This window comes from Amborella trichopoda, chromosome 11, assembly GCF_054954075.1.
Source record: "Amborella trichopoda isolate Santa Cruz 75 chromosome 11, AtrichopodaSantaCruz75HAP2 v2.0, whole genome shotgun sequence".
In the NCBI taxonomy this organism is placed as follows: domain Eukaryota; kingdom Viridiplantae; phylum Streptophyta; class Magnoliopsida; order Amborellales; family Amborellaceae; genus Amborella; species Amborella trichopoda.
The window spans coordinates 45,574,508-45,596,571 of NC_142346.1; the positions used below are offsets into that span (position 1 = coordinate 45,574,508).

The 22,064-nt window shown below is 32.1% G+C and overlaps 1 protein-coding gene across 2 annotated transcripts; it reads left to right on the forward strand.

Annotated features, from left to right (window-relative positions):
• Positions 1-200: 200 nt before the first annotated feature.
• On the forward strand, positions 201-9,321 carry INH3 (inhibitor-3). 2 transcript variants are annotated; one of them, XM_011630305.3, is made up of 2 exons: positions 201-1,080; positions 9,044-9,321. In XM_011630305.3, exons 1-2 carry the CDS (start codon positions 750-752, stop codon positions 9,058-9,060), a joined length of 348 nt encoding a protein of 115 aa, XP_011628607.1. In that variant the 5' UTR covers positions 201-749; the 3' UTR covers positions 9,061-9,321. The 2 variants fall into 2 exon arrangements, with proteins under 2 accessions (XP_011628607.1, XP_011628608.1); XM_011630306.3 differs by having other exon boundaries at positions 201-1,032.
• Positions 9,322-22,064: the final 12,743 nt, after the last annotated feature.

Here is a 22,064-nt window from a genome sequence, read left to right on the forward strand (position 1 = left end):
TTTTGGATTGAAAAATAGAGCCAATCCGAGTATATTCGTCGAAACCTATTTCGAGAAACTTCGAGATAAACGGCCTTAATTCCCTTTGAGCCCCAAATTCGAAGATCCCAGTAACCCCAAATTTTGACGTCAAAACGTAATTTTACAGTGGGTTGAGACCACGGAAACCCTAATTCTCCATCCTTGACAACATAGGATTCAATTTCCCCATGGTGTTATAATTTTGAGAGAGAAGCCCTAATTTTCAACCTTTGGTCTAAGAGAATCCTACGGTTTTGCAATTTTGTACCTGTAAAAAACCATGGATTTCGAGCATAGCTAACAATTATTGTTTTCTGCACTTCAGAATCCTTGAAAACCGTAGCTTCTGCCTCGAGAAGCTTTTAATTCTGCATCATTTAACAGAGGAACTCTACCTTGGGAGTAGAATCCCTCCCTCTGCTGCATTTTACTCAAAAATCCTATCTTCTGACATAGGCACTCTAATCCTGCTAGATTTTTTTGATATTGGCTTTATTCCTGCAAGAAATCTGTCTGCAACATTTCGTAAAATGGATGCTTGTTTCTGAAATCAAAAGAGCCCTAAAAGCCAGATCCTGATTCAAGTCAAGCTCTACGATTTATACCTTTGAAAACCCCAATATTACTAAAGAAAAAGCACAAATCTGTAACTAATAGGTCCTGGCCTGCCCAAGATTGTGGCACAAGAAGCCCTAATTCCAAAACACTTGCTTTTGAATGATCCTTTAATGGCTCGCACTACTGTAAGAGCTGTCGGGTCTTCCTCTGTAACTGTTGAGGAACCCCCACCTCCTCAACGACAAGACCAACAAACGTTAGTGCTTCGGCTTCGTCGACCAAAGAAGAAGGTGACATGGAAGGAAGGTACAGTGGATAATGAGTTTATGCAGAAGCAGAGCTCTAAGAAATGCTGCATTTATCACAAGCAAAAATCATTTGATGAAGATGATAGTGATGAGGAATATGGTGATGGATATTGCTCGGTAGATGGACAGAATCATGCAAAAAATGGTGAGGGTTGCTCCAAGAACAGTGAGAATAACTCAGAAAATGGCACAAGTGGGTGATGCTGGCATTTCAGGCTATTGGTATTCTGGGTTTTTTTGCTCCTTAAATTCTGCAATTTATGTTCATTTTTTTTCTACAATTAAAGCTGATTTCCGTTTTATGGGGTTTTGTATTTTTGTGGTGTGAATTTTTGGAAATTTATTTATAATTTCATACAAAGTAACGAAATAACAGTTAATAATAAAAGGACCCGGTTTCTATGCGGCCAAGCCCGCATACGTAGAAATGCAGACTATTAAAAAATCTATTTTTGAGATGGAATTTTGGAATTAATTTTTAAGGACATGTAGTCTCTAACATGGAGATCATGAATATGAATGAATAAATAAATTTTAAAAACTAGAAACAATAATTCTAGTAAGAAAACATTTGGACAGTAGGTTTCCATTGTTTTTTTTAGATGGAACACCTACTTGCATCCATCTTTAAGATGGATGATTTACACTTTTTGGACAGCATATGTAGTCATGCGGTCCAGCCCACATGAAACAATTCTCCATAATAAAAAGAAAAGAAAAGAGAGATTTGGTAATTTCTGGTTACAGTGAGTTATGAAGTGAACTAAGGGATTCTTAATTTTTATTCTACTATTTTTGGACGCATTGGGCTTTTTATCTGTCTTTATGTGTTCGAATAATTGTAACATGTAGTGATTTACATTGTTTAGTTGCACCTTCGTATGCGCCTCTACTTAAGTGATTTACATTCTTTAGGTGCACCTTCTTATGCATTTCTTCTTCTATTTTTTTCATGAAATGGCACAAATATCTAATCTACATTTTAAAACTTGGCAAGTCTACTCATGACTTCTCTGAGTTGAACATGGCCAAAAAACTTGAACTTTGCCAAAAAAAACTTTAACTTTGACTGCACAGAATTGAACGCCTTTGCAGGTTCTGACATTCTATCTCAAGCCCATCTTGGGCCTCTGCTGTTTTTTTGAAATTTTTTTGTAGTGGAGCTGTTTATGGGATTAACCTATATACCGGTTTCTCTCAGGTAGATATATTTGCCTCTCATATGCATATGTTTTATATTATATACATAGATACATATGTTATATGTACATTGTTGAGGACGGTTAGGGCCTGAGTAGAGTTCAAGGAACTAAGCTGACGTGATTGTATTATCAATGAAGGCAATACAGTGTATTTTCTAAGAATAGATTGGGTTACTAACGTAGAACCTATTATTTCTTGAGTAAATACAATAGTATCCCAAGAATAGGGAATTAGAGACTGGATTGTCTAGTTTCATGGTCTTGATCCTAATACATCACTAAGACTTTGATATTCGTAAACAATTAAAGGAACAAATAGGATTAACATTAGTACTGCATGGGAAATTTATAAGGAAGGAAGACTTTGAAAGTGCATAGACAAAAAATAGAATCAAATTGATGAGAAAGAAGATTGAGTCAAGAACGAGGAGTGGTGGTATTTGGGTGACAAAACCTTCTTTCGTAGATTGACAATGTGAAGGTTATTAATAGAAGATATGGAGGAAGTTGAAAGAAGTGGTAAATTCATTTTGTTGAGTCAGTTCGAACTTCATATTTTTACCTTTAAGGTGCGTTAAGTGTGAATATCACTCCAATTTCAATTTGAATTGTTGATTTCCATGGAATGTGGGCTCAGTTGTTGTTAGTTGAGTAAAGAAAAGGAACGTGGCAAATTGATTGAAGAACTTCAGGAAGCAAGGTGTATGCGAGGGAATATGTGAGGGGAAAAAACATGAAAAGAAAATATGGTGGTTGCAATGTGAATATCTGAATTTCTGAGCAAACTAAAGAGCCTTGGAGAGCACTAATACACTAGATCCTTTCTGAACTTTGGAGTTAACCACTCTTAGGCCAGACTTGAGTAGTACTAATATTGGTGGCCTCTTGGGCATTGTGACTATCTAGGAGATTTGGAATGACTTCAAGGAAGTTGTAAAATGAGGATATGAGCTGCTATTTTTTTATGGGTTGCTTCAGTATGAATTGAACTTGCAACATAGTGTTGTAATTGACAACACCTTTGCGAATTGAGCCCAAGCCCGCTTCGTACTTATGAGCTATGATTACTTGGATATTTAAGAGGGACATTACAAAGGATTTGATGAGGAGATTAAAGATCTCCAAGGTCACAAGGAGCTATGGATTCATATGAAGAACTACCAAGAGCATTAATATAAATGCATATCTTGACTTGGTTGAAAGATGACAAACTGTGGTTAAGTTAACAAACTGAGGTTAAGTCAAAAAACAAGAAGGAAAAAAGAACAAAAAGAAATCGGTTTTAGCTTATGCAATGTATAGTGAACCCTCCTGAAGATACCTCCAAAACCTGCCTCCCTCCTTTGAATGAAATCTTTGAAGAAGTTGGCTTTAATGATGTTCTGCAATGTTCACATGATATGCTTTGATGTTCAAAGCTTCTCCAAGTCCTATACTCTAAGACGCGTTTAAGATTTTAGGGTTTTGGGGCTTTGGGGTTTTAGGATTTTTATAGGCTACAGAAGATATGGAGTCTAATTCTTCAAGTGGGAAAGGGAGTATACAAGGGGTTGTCACTCGTGGAGGGAGCTATGTACAGTACTATGTTCTTGTTAACCTTTTTGATGTTTCGTCAACCTATGTTCCCCCTATAAAGCCCATTGGTATATGGCATTGTCTTGTGAACACACCATATCATATGCTCTTTATGCTAAATGTATCTGTATAAATATTTTCGTTTGTGCAAGCAGCTTTAGAGGTGATAAAGTCATCTATTATATTGATAATAACACGGTTCTAGAGTTTCCCATGACTTTTCTCTTGGACAAAGTGAAGTTTTTTTTTTTTTGACAGAGTGAAGTTGATCTCATATTTTTAACCCAAGTTCATTCTTTAAAGTCTGAAGATGAGATAAAAGTTACGATGTGGCTATCAAGGATAGTGATAAAGTTAGCAATTTTCACAAACTTGTATTTTTCGTGGCTTTCACTTGAACAGGGAGTAAATTTACCAAACCCCAGATCCTCCAAGGACGGTTGTATGGTGAGAGATGAGATAGGTGTTAGGATTTAAGAATCCTCTTAGATGCGGAAACAGGAATCCCAAAAGTTGGATCCCACTAAGATCGTGTACTGATCTAGTTAGAAACAAAATAGGAGAGAGCACGAGGCATAATACGAGAAATAAAGCATGAAACATACATGCCACAAGAACACAAAGATTTACGTGATTCACCCAAAGAGAGCTGCATCCATGGGCATGACAAATTGAAATCCGCTCTACCAATGAAAGTTACATCATATATTTTGGGACATAGAGTTACCTCGCTAACACTTGCCAAAACACAGTCGAGCAAACCCTTGTAGACCCTCTCTTCTGATCGGCACAACCCAATCTCTCATCTCTATTCCACAGGTAAACCACTGTCAAGGAAGAGACTCATCTCTATTCCACAGCTAAACCACTTTCCAGGATGAGACTTATCTCTATTGCACAGCTCAACCACTGTCCAGGAAGAGAACATTGAGAGCAACCAAGACTTTTTCTCACTATAAGGGGAAATCACCCAAAATCTTCATAGGAACCGCTTCTCTACAAGAAACCAGCCTCTCAATCTACATGAGGCATATTCATGGTGTTTCTCTCCATAGGAAGCTCTCTTCTCTTTGAAAGGGAGGCCTTGCCTCTCATGTACAGGAGGCCCCTGCCTCTCTCTGTATAGAGGAAGTCACTTTTCCCATATGGTGACCCAAATAGGGCACATCTATTCTTTCCTCTTTCATCTCATATATATAAGGTTAGGTCCCAATCCCACATAATATGGGATTTCCATATGTGGGTAATTTTGGATATCACCATATCCAACAATTGTTACACATATCTCAAAACCAAGAGATATAACCAAAAGACCTAGTCTTATTGGATTGATATTGATAAGTTTTCCAAAGGAAATAGAAATCCAATAAGACTAGGACTTTTGGTTATATCTCATGGTTTTGAGATATATGTAATAATTATTGGATATGGTGATATCCAAAAACTGCATTTTTGCATAGTGACTTAAAAGAAGAAATTTATATGACCGAACCTGAGGGTATTATTCAGGAAGGTAAAGAGAATTTGGTGTGTGGGCTGAAGATATCGTTTTATGGGTTGAAACAGGTACTGAGATGTTGGTACAAACGATTTGACTCTTTCATGTTGATGGAAGCTTTATTATGTAGTTATTGCATATCGATGCCATGATTGTTGCAGGACCAAACAAGGGGAATATTACAACACTTAAAGCTCAATTGGCTAGGGAATTTGAGATGAAAGAATTGGGAGCTATTAACCGAATTCTTGGGATGAGTGTACTTAGAGATAGGAAGAACATGAAAATTTGGTTAACTTAGAAGAGTTATGTGGAGAGGGTTCTGCGGCGCTTCAATATGTAGAATGCCAAACAAATTAGTAACCCATTTCTTGTGCATATGAAGTTGCCTTCAAAACAACGTCCTAGCACTAAAGCAGAGAAGACACAAGTGTCTCGAGTACCGTATTTATCAACAGTAGGGAGCTTCATGTTTGCTATGTTCAGCACCAGACCTGACATAACACAAGCAGTGGGAGGTGTGAGTACATATATGGCAAATCCTGGCCATGATCATTGGACTGTTGTGACGTGGATCCGTAGGTATTTGAAGGGAACTTACGATGCTGGAATTTGTTATAGTGGAATAGATTTGAAAGTCACTGGTTATGTAGATGCAGACTTTGCAAGTGATTTGGAAAAAAGAAGGTTTACTACTGGATATGGTTTTTCTTTAGGAGGTGGTGTAGTTAATTGGTTATCGAGGTTGCAGTTTGTGGTGGCTTTGTCTTCTACAGAGGCTGAGTATATGTCACTTACTCATGCATCCAAAGAAGCAATTTGGCTAAACAGGTTACTTCATGAATTCTGAGTTGTGTAAGAAGGTATTCTGCTTCATTGTGATAACCAGAGTGTCTTGTTTCGAGCAAGGAATCTAGCTTTCTATAACAAGACCAAACATATTGGTGTTCAGTATCACTTTATTCGTGATGTGGTAGAAGATGGAAAAATTTTATTGCAAAAAATTCATACTGATGACAATCCAGTAGATATGTTGACTAAGCCATTGCGAAGAGGAAGTTCACTTGGTGAAGGACTTCTTTGGGGCTTGTGGTTGGTTACTTGATGATTAGTAACAGGTGGGCAACAATTTCTTGGAGCAGACTAGTCAGAACGGAAACATGTTTTCAAGTGGGAGAATGTTGTGTGTGAAGCCCATGTTTTCCATTTTTAGGGAACTTCATATCTTTGATAACCACCTAGATTTCCCATATATATGGTAATCCTATTTTTTTTTTTTTAGGACTTGAAACTATGTGGATATGGGAAAGGGTGGTACGTGATCTTCTTGGGTGGTTTTCTTATCTTGAGGGAGTTGATATATTCTTTATTTTTAGGAAGATCATATGATTTAGGATGACAAAATTTAGATATGGGAATCACGTGAATCTTAGTGGGAGATGAAACCTTTCCTAACTCCTATTAGATGAAAGAAATCCATGGGAAATAGGAGACCCAATCAAAATAAGATAAAAAATGGTTTTCACGTGGGGCTCTTATGAGTTGTTACTCCTTATAAATAGAATTTTGTAGAGAGAGAAAAATACACATAGAAAAAGTGATGCAAATAAGAGAGAAAATGGTTAGTTTTCTTTAGTCCTTGGGTGGGTATTCTAGTGAGAGAAATACCTTTTTTTAAGGCTTAAGAGAGAGAGAGAGAGAGAGCTTGTAATCCCGTGTATTCTCCATGCTTGCATGGTGTTTTTCTGATTAGTGGAAGAGAACTTTGCGCCTTATGGATGTAGAGCTTGCTGAACCAACACACGTATTCTTTCCTCTTTCAGGAAAACACCATACAAGCATGGAGAATACAAAGGATTATAGGCTCTCTCTCAAGCCGTAAAACATAGTATTTCTCTCACTGGAATACCCACCATTGGGACTAAAGAAAGCTAACCATTTTATCTCTTATTTGCATCTCACTTTTTCCATGTGTATTTTTGTCTCTCTACAAAACTCTATTTATATAGAGTAACAACCCATAAGACCCCTACGTGAAAGTCATTCCTTCTCCTATTTTGATTGGGTCTTATATTTCCCATAGATTTTCTATATCTAATAGGAGTTAGGAAATGTTCCATCTCTCACTAGGATTCACGTGATTCTCATATTTAAATCTTGTCATCCTAAATAATAAGATCTTCCTAAAGATAATGAATATATCAACTCCCTCAAGATAAGGAACCGCCCAAGAAGATCACATACCACTCTTTCCCATAGCCACATGTTTTCAAATCCTATAAAAAATAGGATTACCATATATATGAGAAATCTAGGTAGTTATCAAAGATATGAAATTTCCTTAAAATGGGAAACAAGGGCTTCACAAACAACAATAGGAGCAGTGGAACAAACTCATTTATGGGCATTGAGGGGAATGATTCTATGGAAGCTGAGGTGCTCACAAATTTATATTTGTGGGTTGAGCTAGCTAGGGTTGAAACTTGGACATTAGTGCTTTGGCCATTACACCACAAACATTAAGCTCCCTCAAAATTCTTAATGTTCTCATGTTATTCTTGCTACTCTGGATGTGGTTTGAAATATATTGAAGTTCAGATGTTACCATTCCCATGTTCAGAAACTTGTCAGCTTGAATGTGGAGTTCTTTGCTGGAGCTAAATTTCTTGGACTAAGTTTCCAACTTTACTGTCCAGCCCACTTTTCATTTGTGCATAGATTTCCAGAAAAGCGTTAGGTTTTAAAATGCCTAGCCAAAATTTTTTTGCTTATCGGTGAAAATGATTTCTTCCTTCTATATGTGTTTTATTTTGTTTGTCTTTTATCCTTAAGTTTACCCTGACCTGAGAGAGCCCAGGTATGCAAAGTACCTTTTTTGTTTTTTGTTTTTGGGAGGGGGTTAAATGATATATTGAGTTGCTTATACTCTGTTCTCATAGTTGCTACTATGAATATAACTATGATATCAGAATGTTGAGGTCTACCATCTTCCCTCGCTGAGATAAACATGTATCTGACGGATGCAACGAGGATTATTTACGCTATATGGATTGCATTCACAAAAGACTTTAGCATTGTAATACATTTCAGTTGTATGATGGTCATTGTTGGGTTCTATATATTGTAAGCAACGGCATTCTTTACCTAAAAAATTGTTTCGTTTTGTGATGTATATTTGTTGTACATTAGTTATTCTTATATAACCTAATTTCATCCTTTCTGTCCCATGATTCCTAGTTGTGCATACGAGTCCCTTGTATATCTAATGCAAAGAGAAATTTAGGACAGGGTTGCTGGGAGTGTTTCCTCACAAGCATCAAGGTTCAATGGTTTTCATTTTCTCCTTTGTTCATGTATCCTGCCAAAATTTGATGAGAAATGTGTGAACTGAGTTCTAAAATATTTGTGCTAGATTAACATTTACGCATAAGCATGCCAATAAATCGGGCGATAGATAACATTTGAATGAGATCTGCATAAATTATTGCTGTTTATTGCCCTTGGATATAGAAACTGTTAGAAGGTTTGGCGTCTCACATCTTTTACCTAAGCGATAAATAATCATCGAATCTTTGTTTATGGATACACATATATTATAGCTGTTTATTGCCCTTGGATACATAAACTGTTAGAAGGTTGGGCCTCTCACATCTTTTACCTAAGCAATAAATAATCGTCGAATCTTTGTTTATGGATGGCACATTGTTACTTGCTGAAATGTTTGTTGAGTAGACATCTCCCACAATCTTTTCCTAAGTTAATCTATTGGAACAACTATTCCATGCTTATATAACATATTATTTAATATAGTATGAAAAACAATATGGTGATATGCAAATAGTCTAGCATCAGCAGCCTAACATGATCATCTTTTCTATCAGGTTTCTTGCGAGCATGAAATCTGGATCTTTTAGACATGGAGATGGCGGGGCTTGAGTTTCGTGAAATTTTATTGTATGGTTTCCACCTGTTGATATACTTAAGAGTTTACAAGAAGAATCAGTGAGGTTTGTTCAGGCATTCTATTTTGTATGAATTAGACTCGCAACCCAGCCCCCAAAAAAACAAAGAAACAAAGAGAGCGTGCTTTTGTGAACTATGTACGCAGCATTTGAATGTAAACAACACTATTGAAATCTGTGGCTCTGACATTCTTGTCTGATTGCTTCCAGTGGAGTACTAAACATTGGGTTACTCATGTGTACCACAAGTAAATAGCTGCCAATGTTGAAAGTTGGCTGCCACAGTTGCCTACAAGCTCTGGGCAGGCATCTCCTCGGTGCCCGCCTACGTAGGCGCAAGGCGGGCCTGGGCACCTGCCTGCTGCCGCTCCCTTGAAAAAATAAAATAAAAAAAGGTGTACCCACTTAAAAAAAATAATTAAAGGTCTAGCCCTTCTCTCTCTCCCTTGTAGGCACATGTGCACTCTTAACATATAAGAAGAAGAAATGGCCTCCAAGGATTTGATTCGAGGCCCTTCTCTCTCTCTCTCTCTCTCTCCATCTCGTCATATCAACATATTAAAAGAAGAAAAAGAAGAATCTCCTCTATATATTAGAAGAGAAAGGAGACGTCTGTCACAAACATAGAAACATATGCTCTCTCTTACTCTATATATAAGATGAGAAAATAAATAAAAAATTTGATTTTTTAAGGCGCACACTTACATATACACACAACATATGGCCCCCACCGTAATTCTGCCCAGGTATCTGGGCACCTACCTCCGCCTATTTTGAAAATTGGTCATTGGTACTAGATAAAAATCAAATATTTATTCAAGGGAAAATATTTTTATATTTTTTATTTTTAGGTTTCATTTGTTGATAAACTCAAAAGTTTCAAAAGATATTTTTTAACCACTTTAAGTTTATTTTTTAATCTAAACAAATATGAGAAAGATATGTTTTTTTAAATCTAATCATTTCTATCTTTTCACTTATACATATATCAAATTTTTCTATTTTTCTTTCTTCTTGTGATTATCGTACTCTCTTTCTACCTGTGTTTCTCAAAACACCTCTCTTTGTCTTCCCGATAATTTTTCACCTCTATGAAGTTTTTTTTCCCTCTAGAAGTTACTTCTAGGAGGATGGTTTTTTAAAAAAGACAAATCTTTTTAGACTTATTTGGCTTATAAAAACAGGTTTAAATTAGCTCAGGGGTAAAAATAAATAAAATATACAATTTTTTATGTTCCAACAAATCTTTTAAAACTTTGGGTCTATTGTGAAATGAAACTTAAAAATAGAAAGTATGGAGATATTTTTATTTTATTTTATTCAACTTTATGATTTTTTAATTGTCTTAACAAAAATGATGAAGAATGTGTAGTTTGCGGTGTGGCTGCCCCTTTGGGGCATGATGTATTCTCTCTTTTTCTATTAGAAAATGGGGAGTTCACTTGTTCCGATATTGGAATAATTATAGAGCCCGTTTGGATAGAAGGAAATTAAGAATCTTAGATATTTGAAATCCTAAAAAAATCTAACGATTTTCAATATTAAGGATTTTTGTCATGGATTCTTCAAATATCTTGTATGGATAAATTATACAAAATTAATGGATTCCTTGAATCACTTCCATGTCTATTGTTTGGTAACAAAACTTGATACAATTTCTGTCTCTAAATTTTTTATATGCTTTCTCTCTCTAAAACTCAAAATATGGGATAATGTGTTTATAAAAATTTTGAGATAGTTTCTCTCTCTAAAATTTGATATGGTTTCTCTCTCTAAAATTTAATATACTTTCTATCTAATTTTTTAAATTTGAAATTATCTATCTAAAAATTTTGAGATAATTTTTCTCTCGAAAATTTTTAGGTGCTCTACTCTCTCTAAAATTTAATATAGTTTCTCTTTCTAAAATTTTGAAATAGTTTCTCTCTTTAAAATTTGATAGTGTCTCTCTAAAATTTGATATACTTTTTATCTCTAAAGTTTAAAATTCGAAATACTTCTCTCTCTAAAACTTAAATTTTAAGATACTTTCTCTAAATTTTGTTGAGATAGTATCTCTTTAAATATTAATGTACTTTCTCTATTTAAAATTTGATATAGTTTGTCTTTCTAAAATTTTAAAATACTTTCTCAATCTAAAACATACATTTTGTAATAGTTTCTCTTTCCAAAACTTTTTAGATAGTTTCTATCTCTAAAATTTTTTAGGTAGTTTCTCTCTAAAATTTGTTATAATTTTTATTTTTAAAATTTTAATATATTTTCTCTCTCTAAAATTTCAAATTCGAGATAGTTTCTCTCCTTTTGTCTCTTTAAATTTTTTTTTGCAAATTCTCTTTCTAGAATTTATAATAATTTATCCTTAAAAGTTTAATAATACTTTCTTTCTCTACAATTTTAAGAATACTTTATCTATCTAAAACTTAAGATTTGACATAGTTTCTCTCTTTAAAATTCAAAATATGAGATTGTTTCTATCTCTAAAAGTTTTGAAATAGTTTCACTCTCTAAAAAATTGAGATCATTTCTCTCTCCAAAAAAATTGCATGTACTTTCTCTCTTTAAAATATGATAGTTTCTCTAAAAATTGATATAGTTTCTTTCTCTAAAATTTTGAGATAGTTTATCTCTCTAAAAAAAATTGGTACTTTATCTCTTTAAAATTTTAACATACTTTCTCTCTCAAAAATTTAACATACTTTCTCTCTCTAAAAGTTAAAATTTGAGATGGTTTATCTCTCTAAAATTTTGAGAAAATTTATCTCTCTAAAAAAATTGGTACTTTCTCTTTCTCAAATTTTAATATATTTTATCCCTCTCTAAAATTTTAACATACTTTCTCTCTCTAAAATTTTAACATACTTTCGCTCTCTAAAAGTTAAAATTGGAGATAGTTTCTCTCTCTAAAATTTTGAGATAGTTCATCTTTCTAAAAAAAATTGGTACTTTCTCTCTCTAAAATTTTAATATACTTTTTTTTTCTAAAAGTTAAAATTTGAGATAGTTTCTCTCTCTAAAATTTTACGATAGTTCATCTCTCTAAAAAGATTTGGTACTCTCTCTCTAAAATTTTAACATACTTTATCTCTCTAAAATTTTAACATACTTTTTCTCTAAAATTTTAACATATATTATCTTTAAAATTTTAACATACTTTCTCTCTCTAAAAGATAAAATTTGATATAGTTTTTCTCTCTAAAAACTTTCAGATAATTTTTCTCTTTAAACAGGTTTTGGTGTAGAAATGAAATAAGGAAAAAGTAGGCCTTATTTACAATATTTTGATTTTTCTGATTTTAAGTATCTTAGTCAATAAGCAATCCAAATAATGGATTTTCGTAAAATCTAAAATATTAGAAATTCATGCCTTAAAATCCATGTATCCAAACGGGCCCTAAAGGTATAGATTACGATTTCAAAATGTTGGGATTGATATCTCAAAAGATGGAGATTGAGATCCCTAGCATTTAAGGATTTTGAACCTTTATATTGTATTCTATATTTCATGATACCCTCACTCCCGAAAATACCTGCTTCCAAACCGAGCAACTATGATTCAGGTAACCCCCCATTGACAACTCAATTCCAGTGAAACTTCCTCATCATCTCTCGACGCTATTTCTGTTCCAACCATGGCTGAAAGATGATTACTCATCTGCAATTTCAGATTGCTCCTATTATTATTTGGTGGATTTTGGGCAGATTGAAACGTTCTCCCGGGCACTAGGCATTGTGAAAGTCATTGATTGATAAATAAGCTAAAGTCAGCTCGGAGTTAGCTAAGTCAGCCCGGGCACAAGGCATTGATTCATAAATAAGCTAAGTCAGCCCGGGCACAAGGCATTGATTGATAAATAAGCGAAGCCATTGATTGATAAACACGCTGAGTCATTGATTGATAAATAAGCCCTATATATATATATATATAATTTCTAAAACCTGATATTTTTAAAATCATATATATATATATACACTATTACAAAATACACTATTTCTAAAATCTGAAATCCATTTTTTTTTTCATATTCATGCATCTTGATATCAAGATGATCAATTTGAGGTTATTTGGGCATCAAAACTATCTCATCTAGTGAAATTTTTTAGGTAGGCTCTAATTTGATTATTTCAAGCCTCGACTCTTATATATATATATATATATATATATATATATATATATATATATATATATAGGGTCTAGTTAGCATACAGATGCATCCGTAGCTGTAGAGATAAGGTGCACCTTCAAATTTTATCATGGTATATAATTTTGATGTAAAATGTTCTTAGGATTATCTCAAAGTCTATTTTTATATCTAATTATAAAAGTTTAAATTTCAAAAATAGTTAAAATCAAGTAGATCTATAAACATATGAAAATCTTGAAAATGGATGGTGTAGATAATATGTTGTAAAATGCATTATTTCTGAGACTTAAAATCTTTTATTTTTCATGGTCATACATCTCGATGTCGAGATGATCAATCAAAGGATTTTTCAACATTAAAACTACCTTTTCCCATGGATTTTTTAGGTGCATCTGTAGTTCTACATATAAGGTTGCAACTTTATATAAACTTTTTCCATATATATATATATATGAGTAATGATCCTATGAGACCTTCCCACACCCATGTGTGTAGGACCCAAAAGAATTACTATTAAATTTGACACGGATATCTAAAAAAATTATCACATGGGTGTGGGAGGGTCTCATAGGATCATTACTATATATATATATATATATATATATATATATATATATATATATATATATATATATATATATATATATATATATATATATATATATATATAAATGACCTTGTGAGACCCTCCCATATCTATGTATGTATGATCCCAAAGGATCACAATTAAATTTGGCACATATCTCTAGAAAAATCAAGTCTCACACCCATGTGATAATTTTTTTTATAGATCTATACCAAATTTAATGGTGATCCTTTGGGGTCTTAGACACATAGGTGTGGAAAGGACTCATAAGATCATTACTATATATATATATATATATATATATATATATATATATATATATATATATATATATATATATATATATATTATGTTTTCTATCATTTGACAAAGATTGAAAAATATTTTGGCCATAAGTATTTATTTTTATATTTTCCCATTCATTTTTAGAAAATTTAAAAAATGCCCTCAGTCACAACTTTATTTTTAAAAATTTTATTTTTTTGCTACTTTTTTTACTATATTTTAAAAAAAAATTTACTTAATTTTACTTTAAATATATTTTTCTATTCATTTGAAATTTTTTATATATTATTTCTATTTTTAATATTTTTTGCTGCTATAGTACTCGGGCTGATTTACTCATATTAAGGCCAACTACTCAGCTCGGGCATGGGCTGAATACTGCGCTTGTGTAGTGGTTTTTTGAACAATGGTTTAAACCAGCGTTTTAAAAAACGCCTCGCCCGGTTCGACTCGGAAATAGTGAAAAAGGAACCGGATCGCCCAAAAATCGGAAATCGTCCGGTTCTAGAGAGAACCGGACGATTCTGTACAGTGAATCGCCGATTCACTATACGGAATCGGCGAGTCCGAATAGTGAATCGGCGATTCCGTACGGATTTTTTTTTTTTTTTTTTTTTTTTTTTTTTTTTTTTTTTTTTTTTTTTTTTTTTTTTTTTTTTTTTTGGTAATCCATGATCGAATTTTTTGGTTTTTTGTAACCCATAATAGAATTTTTTGTAATCCATGATCGAAATGTTTGTTTTCTTTTCTTGTAATCCATGATCGATTTTTTTGTTTTTTTTTTTTTTTTTGTAACCCATGATAGAATTTTTTGTAATCCATGATCGAATGTTTTGTAATATATGATCGAAATGTTTGTTTTTTTTTGTAATCCATGATCGAAATGTTTGTTTGTTTTTTTTTAATCCATGATTGAATTTTTTGTTTTTTGCTTTTTTTGTAACCCATGATAGAGTTTTTTGTAATCCATGATTGAATTTTTTGTAATCCATGATCGAACTATTTTTTTCTTTTTTTGTAATCCACGATTGAATTTTTTTTTTTTTTTGTTTGTTTTTTTTTGTAATCCATGATCGAATTTTATGTAATCCATGATCGAATTTTATGTAATCCATGATTGAATTTTTTGAAAATTTGTGATTTTTTTTGTTTAATCCATGATCGAATTTTTTTTTGTAATCCATGATAGAATTTTTTGAAAATTTGTGATTTTTTTTTTAATCCATGATCGATTTTTTTGAAAATTTGTTTTTTTTTTTTTTTAATCCATATTATTTAAAGAGAAAACGAGAGAGATGATGATTTTGAGGCCACCCTATCCCAGCCATATAATTCACATATCGAGTCCCAACAGCAACAGTGTAGGGATGAGCACGAAATACTGTAAATTAAATGCTGAATGGCAGTTCATGCAGGGAAAGAACATATCAATATTCGCATATTCATTCAAAAACATGAAAATTCTTAATGGAGTATCCTCATTTTTTATTGAATTCCTAAAAACCAATATTTATAATGAATTTTAATAATTTTTTCGGATTTTTTTGAAGCTTTATTCTGACCGATTCACCCGATTCCGATCCGGATCGCCGATTCGCCGATCCGGATCGGTTTTTGAAAAGCCCGATCCGGGTCACCGATCCGGTTTTTAAACTTTAAACACTTAATGTAATAAGCCTTAAATATGTGAGGTCTCATGTGTTGATCCTTCATATGTGAGGTCTTATCTACGTTCGACAGGTCTCACATATGAAGGACAGTAGACATTGTCAAATCTCTCAAGCAAAGCCCATTAAAGGAAAATACAGTTTTTCTTGGTCGGCGGACTCAAATGTAGACATGCGGTCCCCTTAATAATCCATTTTTAAAGTAGATTTTGGACCTAATTTCTAATGAATATATATGCCATGCGAATTATTAATATGTAAAAAAATAAAACAATTATAAAAAATAAAATATAATTTATTTTATAAAATATTTAGACCATTGATGTAAATTTTTTTTTTAGAGGGACCACCATTGACATTCATCTTTGGGATGGATCTGCATGGTCCTCTATTCATGATAAAGCTGGGTTTTTTAGCTGGGGCACAACTGTGCCAAAGCTTTACCCCTCAAATTTAAGGAATAATGATGTCATTAATAGTTTGGGGTCTAATTATAAATCACTACTTCAAAAAATCAATAAAATAGTTAATTATAAAGTTGACATTTTTAAATTTTTTTTCCTTTAGATACCTATTCAAGAATTTTATAAAAATTACTTAAATTGAATTGTGCTTGTTCGAGTTTTGAAACTATAAAAAAGAGATGACTTTTTCATATATTTAACCTACTTAAGTTAGCAAAGCCAAATAATGAAATTACACATACTTATTTTGGGTTCTAATTCTTAGCATGTTTTTCCACTAGAAAAATATCCCTTGACATCCAAAACAAAAGAGAGCATTTTGGTAATATGGTTTTATGAATTTTTTTTTTTAGAATGTTTCTATACTTCCCCTACAGCATAAAAGATCTATGCTTCCCCTACCATCCAGCCGTCCAATTTTTATCAAGAGAGCCACCCACCGTTAGATCTTAGATTCGACGTCTCAAAGAATTTTATTTTGAGGTTTTTTTTATGCAAATTGTATGAATATGAAATGACATCTTCTCATTGGCGCACCTATAAAAAAATAATTATTCGATAAAATAGAATGACCAAAATACCCCTTGAAATTTCAGGGGTATTTTGATTATTTTATTTTATTGAAAATATTTTTTTTATATTTTTCGCTAGTGCGAGTTTAATAGAGATTTGGACGTCCAAAATTTAGTATCAAAATAGTTTATAGAAAAAAAAAATTAAAAATAAAATAGTGTAGAGACGTGACATTGTGATTGGGACAATCTTAACCCTCCATTCAATATGGATGGTTGGATAAGGAGAAGTATATAAGTTTTATGCCGTGGAGGAAGCACATAAAGCTTGCTGTTTTTTTTAGGGTACTTAGTGAGGATGACAGGCTCCTACCCGTTTTTTGAAATTAATTATTAGTTTTTTGAAACTCTAAGTGGGAATGGAAGCCATAAAGTGCAACCACTTGCCAAAAAAACATAATATTCATGTTGTTTAGGGTTCCACTCTTGAAACACGATTTTATAAGAACAAAGCATTTAGTTTGTAGTCTCAATTAAACAAAGGTGTTTAGGCCATTTAGCTCAGACCACTTATGTTGCTGTATTTCACAATAAGTCGACTTATTGAGGTGTACAATCCTTGAACCAGTCCGGTTTAGACATTTTTGGCACCTTAAGACAAATAATTCTACGACGATATTGATTTTGTTGGTAAATTTATGGATTTAACAGCGACAATAGACATCAATAGCTTGCATCTCATTTTCAATCTCGCACTCTCTCGTAGCCATCCAAACAAAAGGAGATGCAAACAAAAGGTTCCTTTTAATGAGTTTTGGAATCATCGCAACAAAAGGACACATGTTTTGGCATTCACCTTGGAGAGAGAGAGAGAGATCCCCTGTTTCATTGATGATTTGATTTGATGATTTGAAGTGACAAGGATTTAAAACTCTGCTGTGTTACTCAGACTTTCTTCTTGTTTAGAACTCGATTAAAATAAAAAAGTTTATTAAAGAATTATAAAAATTATGGTTTTTTTTTTCAGAATCAGTGTTTAAATATTTTATATATAAATTTAATAATTTTGACAATAATTTGTGAGTTTCTCTTCTCACATACCCTCTTTTGTATATTTTTGCCTCTTTTGGATTTTTGGAGTATTTAAGTCAATTTGTTTTTAAATTCCATCTTTATATATATTATATATATCATGGGAAAAGTTTATATAAGGTTCCAACCTTAAAATGTAGAATAACAAATGCACCTCAAAAATCTATCGGAAATATTGTTTGAATGTTGAAAAAACACTCTAATCGATCATCTCGACATCGAGATGTATGAATATGAAAAAAAAAAAGTTTTTGAGCCCCGAAAATAACGCATCTTGTAACACATTATATAGACCGTCCATTTTCAAGATTTTCATATATTTATGGATCTACTTAATTTTAACTATTTTTGAAATTTAAAATTTTCTAGTTAGGTATGAAAATAGATTTTAAGATGATAGTAAGAATTTTTTACAACAAAATTACATATTATGATAAAATTTTAAGGTGCGCCTTAATTAGGTTGTTTAAGGTTGCAACCTTCTAGAAACCGCACCTTTTTATCAATGCTATTTGGACTTATAATGTTATTTATAGTTCAACAGAATTTACGCAAATATGCCCTTATTTATTGATATTTTAAAAATGAATTGAATAGGCCCACATGATGTGGATGCTTGAACGATGCACAAGCAACTTTCAATGTTTCAGATTGAACTTAGTATCATTACCTAAAAAGAGTTTTATATTTGAAAAATTATTTCATGTGGCGAGGATCAGATTTCTACATTTGCCGTCCTCAAAGTATAAAGCATTAATCTTAAAAATAGATACAAATAGGTGGTTCATTTAAAAACAATTGAAACTAACAGTTCAAATGTTTTCTTAATAGAAATATTATTTTAATTTATAAATTTTATTTATTTATTAATACTCATGATCTCCACATTAAAGATTACATGTCCTAAAAAACTAGGTCCAAAAAATCCATCTCAAAAATAGATTTTTAAGAGGTGACTCATTTCTACATAGACTCATAGAAACTGTGTGCTTTGTATTCTATATAAAAATAGTATTTATGTGAAACTTGGGCTGTATGTGTATTTTTATATGGCATCAAATAAAAATAAAATATATTTTGAGCAATTTTTTTTTTTATCAAAATACCCTTGAAAGAATTTAATGACATTTTGATCTTTTTTGTTTGAAATATTTTATTATTATTTTTATTTAATGCAACATGTAAAAGTATATCTAAAACTCACGTTGTAAATAAATATTATTTTAAATAAAAATATAAAATAAAATACGAAACTCCTTTGTGGATGTTGGAGGTGGCCATACTCAATCTCAACAATTAGGAGGGCACTTGTGCATCCTTCCACCATCCACATAAGACTTTCCCCTTGAAAAATCCCTTTTCAAAAAATCGCTTTGTATTCATTTTTTTAAAAAATAAAAATAAAATATTCCCCCTATTTTGAACTTTAGCAATTTTAAACCTTTAAGATTCAAAGTTGTCAAATTTAGACTTTCCAATTCCAAAGAATGTTAATTAATAAAACTTCTCGAATGAGGTTAAGGTTCTCTTGAAGGTCCAAAGCCTCAACCTTGGATCTCATATGAGAGGGTTTTCTCATTAACATATTTCGGGGTTTTAAGGCCTGAAGTTGATAACGTCATACCCTTACAGTCTAAAATTAAGAACTTTAACTTTGAACCTTCTTTCAGGGTTTGAAGTTGTTAAAGACCTCAACTTGAAGCTATCCCAAACTTAACTTTGAAATAGAAATAATTTGGCAAAAATAAAATAGGAAAACATATGTGTAAACACAATAATAAGATCTTGAGGGGCCGGGGTTCATATTTAAATGATAGACATTTGGTGGGCTATCCACATAAATTTCTCTATAATTTACTTTGCTTTTTATTTTTTATATTAATAATTTCTAAAATTGTTTTAAAAAATTTAACCCTTTTAAGGCTTGTACACTTCCTGAGCAAGTCTAATTGAGTTATCGGTTCATACTGGTCAAACCTGGATCCCAAGCCGAGTAAATAGACCTTGTGATAAAAGGTAAAGAGTGAAAGAGAGATAATTTGATTAAGGGTATCATACAACAACTACATGTTAAAAAAATTAAACCGTTAAATTTTGGCTGAAGATATAGTTTCGGTATCGGGAACTTTTTGATGGCTTGAAAATCTATGTTCCATTCTACTCATGAAGTTTTAAATTTTAAAAATGATACAGATAGAGCTGATCTATAAACAATTGAAAATCTTGAAAATGGATAGTCTATGTAATTTTTTACATGATGCATTAGTTTTAGACTTTTAGGACTTGAAGTTATTATTTTTATTTTTTATATTCATGCATCTCGAAATCGAGATGATCAATTGGAACGTTTTCTAACTTCAAAGCACCCTTTCTACTGAAATATTGAGATACACTCTACGACTGCAATGTAAGGTTAAAACCTATATAAACTTTTTCCATAATATGATTCTTTCAAATGGCATGTGAGATTTCATAATTGTAGATCCATGGAGCACTTTGTTTCCATTTCATCCATAACATCTTACAAAAAATGTGTTATGTGCAGTCTCTAAGGTGTGAAATGTGAATATGTCTCCTCGTTATATTTTTTTATATTTTTTTTGAGGTTTCCTCTTTATTATTTATACTAATTTCAAGGACCCAATTAAATAGGAGCAAAACACACCGATAAATTAAGACGTAATTCTTTAAAAACGTACGATAGAAAATGTGTAATATATCACATGGAGAGATGTTAACTTGCTAGCCAGTGATTTAAAATTGTTAGATTGGTCTGGTTCATGAAATTACTCCAATTTCTTGTGTTTTAGCCTTTTTGTTTTTTGGGCCTTTTTTTTGTTTTGTTAAGGACGCGGTTAGCATGCGGCCAAGCCCGCACATGTAGAAATGTGGGCTTGGCAATAAATATATTTTTTAAATATAATTTGATCCTAATTTTTAGAGAAGATATAATCTTTCGCATGGAGTTCAGGAATATGTTTTTTTTTTTTAAACTATAAATAATAATTATATTAAATTTTTTTTTGGACCGTTAGTTACAATTGTTTTTAGATAGATCCAATGTTGTTAGATTTGCTTTGGAGTCTTTTTCTGTTTGGTGAGAAAAAAGAAGCAATTTGGTGTTTCAGCCGATTCGGGAGAACACTTTAGATTTTTTTAAATTTAATATAAATAAATTAGATATTTAAATATAAAATATATACAAACAATGAAAAAATTAAAATAAAAAAATTTTAATTTTCTTTTAAAAAACATTTATATAGCTATTTTTTTGCTGTCCAAAGCAGACTCGAAGCAGGTCCGAAGCATACCCGAAGCAGTCCGAATTTGACCAAAGCAGCCCAAAACGGTCCAAATTTGATTGAAGTGGTAGCACCAAGCTTCGTTTCTCTTCAATTTATGCCTAAAATCCGAAGGTTTTAGCCTTTTCGGCCCAAGCGAAGTGAATTTGATAACATTAGATAAACCACCTATTTGCATCCATTTTTAAGATGGATGCTTTATACCTCCGGACTGCATATTGTGCAAATGCGATCCAGCCCGCATAAAACAATTGTCTTTTTGTTATAGTATATATATAGAGACTTAATTGGATTAACCTTATCGATCAAAATTTATACATCAAAATTATATGTTATGATAAAATTTGGAGGTGCACTTTAATTGGATTAACCTTATAGAAACCACACCCAAAAAAGAAGAGGGAAAGCTTTTTATGTTCCCCCTCCAACATAGAAGTTCTATATTCCTCCTACCATCCAGCCGTCCATTTTTTTTCAAGAGAGCTAGTCACCATTTGATCTTAGATCTGACGTCTTAAAATATTTTTTTTTTAGTTTTTTTGATACAATTTTTTTGAATATGAAATTTGGTACGTGCCATCTTCTCATTGGGATCCACCTATAAAAAATATTAACAATAATTTTTTGTTAAAGAATAATGACCAAAATACCCTTTGAAACTTTCAAAAATATTTTGGCCATTTTATTTTATTAAAAATATTTTATTTTATATCTTTCTTTAGTGCGAGTTTGATATAAGGATGGACGTCGAATACAGTTTATAAAAAAGAAAATTAAAAATAAAATACTTGACCTTGTGATTGGAATAATCTTAACCCTCCATTTAAAAAATGGACGGTTGGATAAGAGTAGGGAACATTGAAAGCTTTCCCAAAAAGAAAAAGATT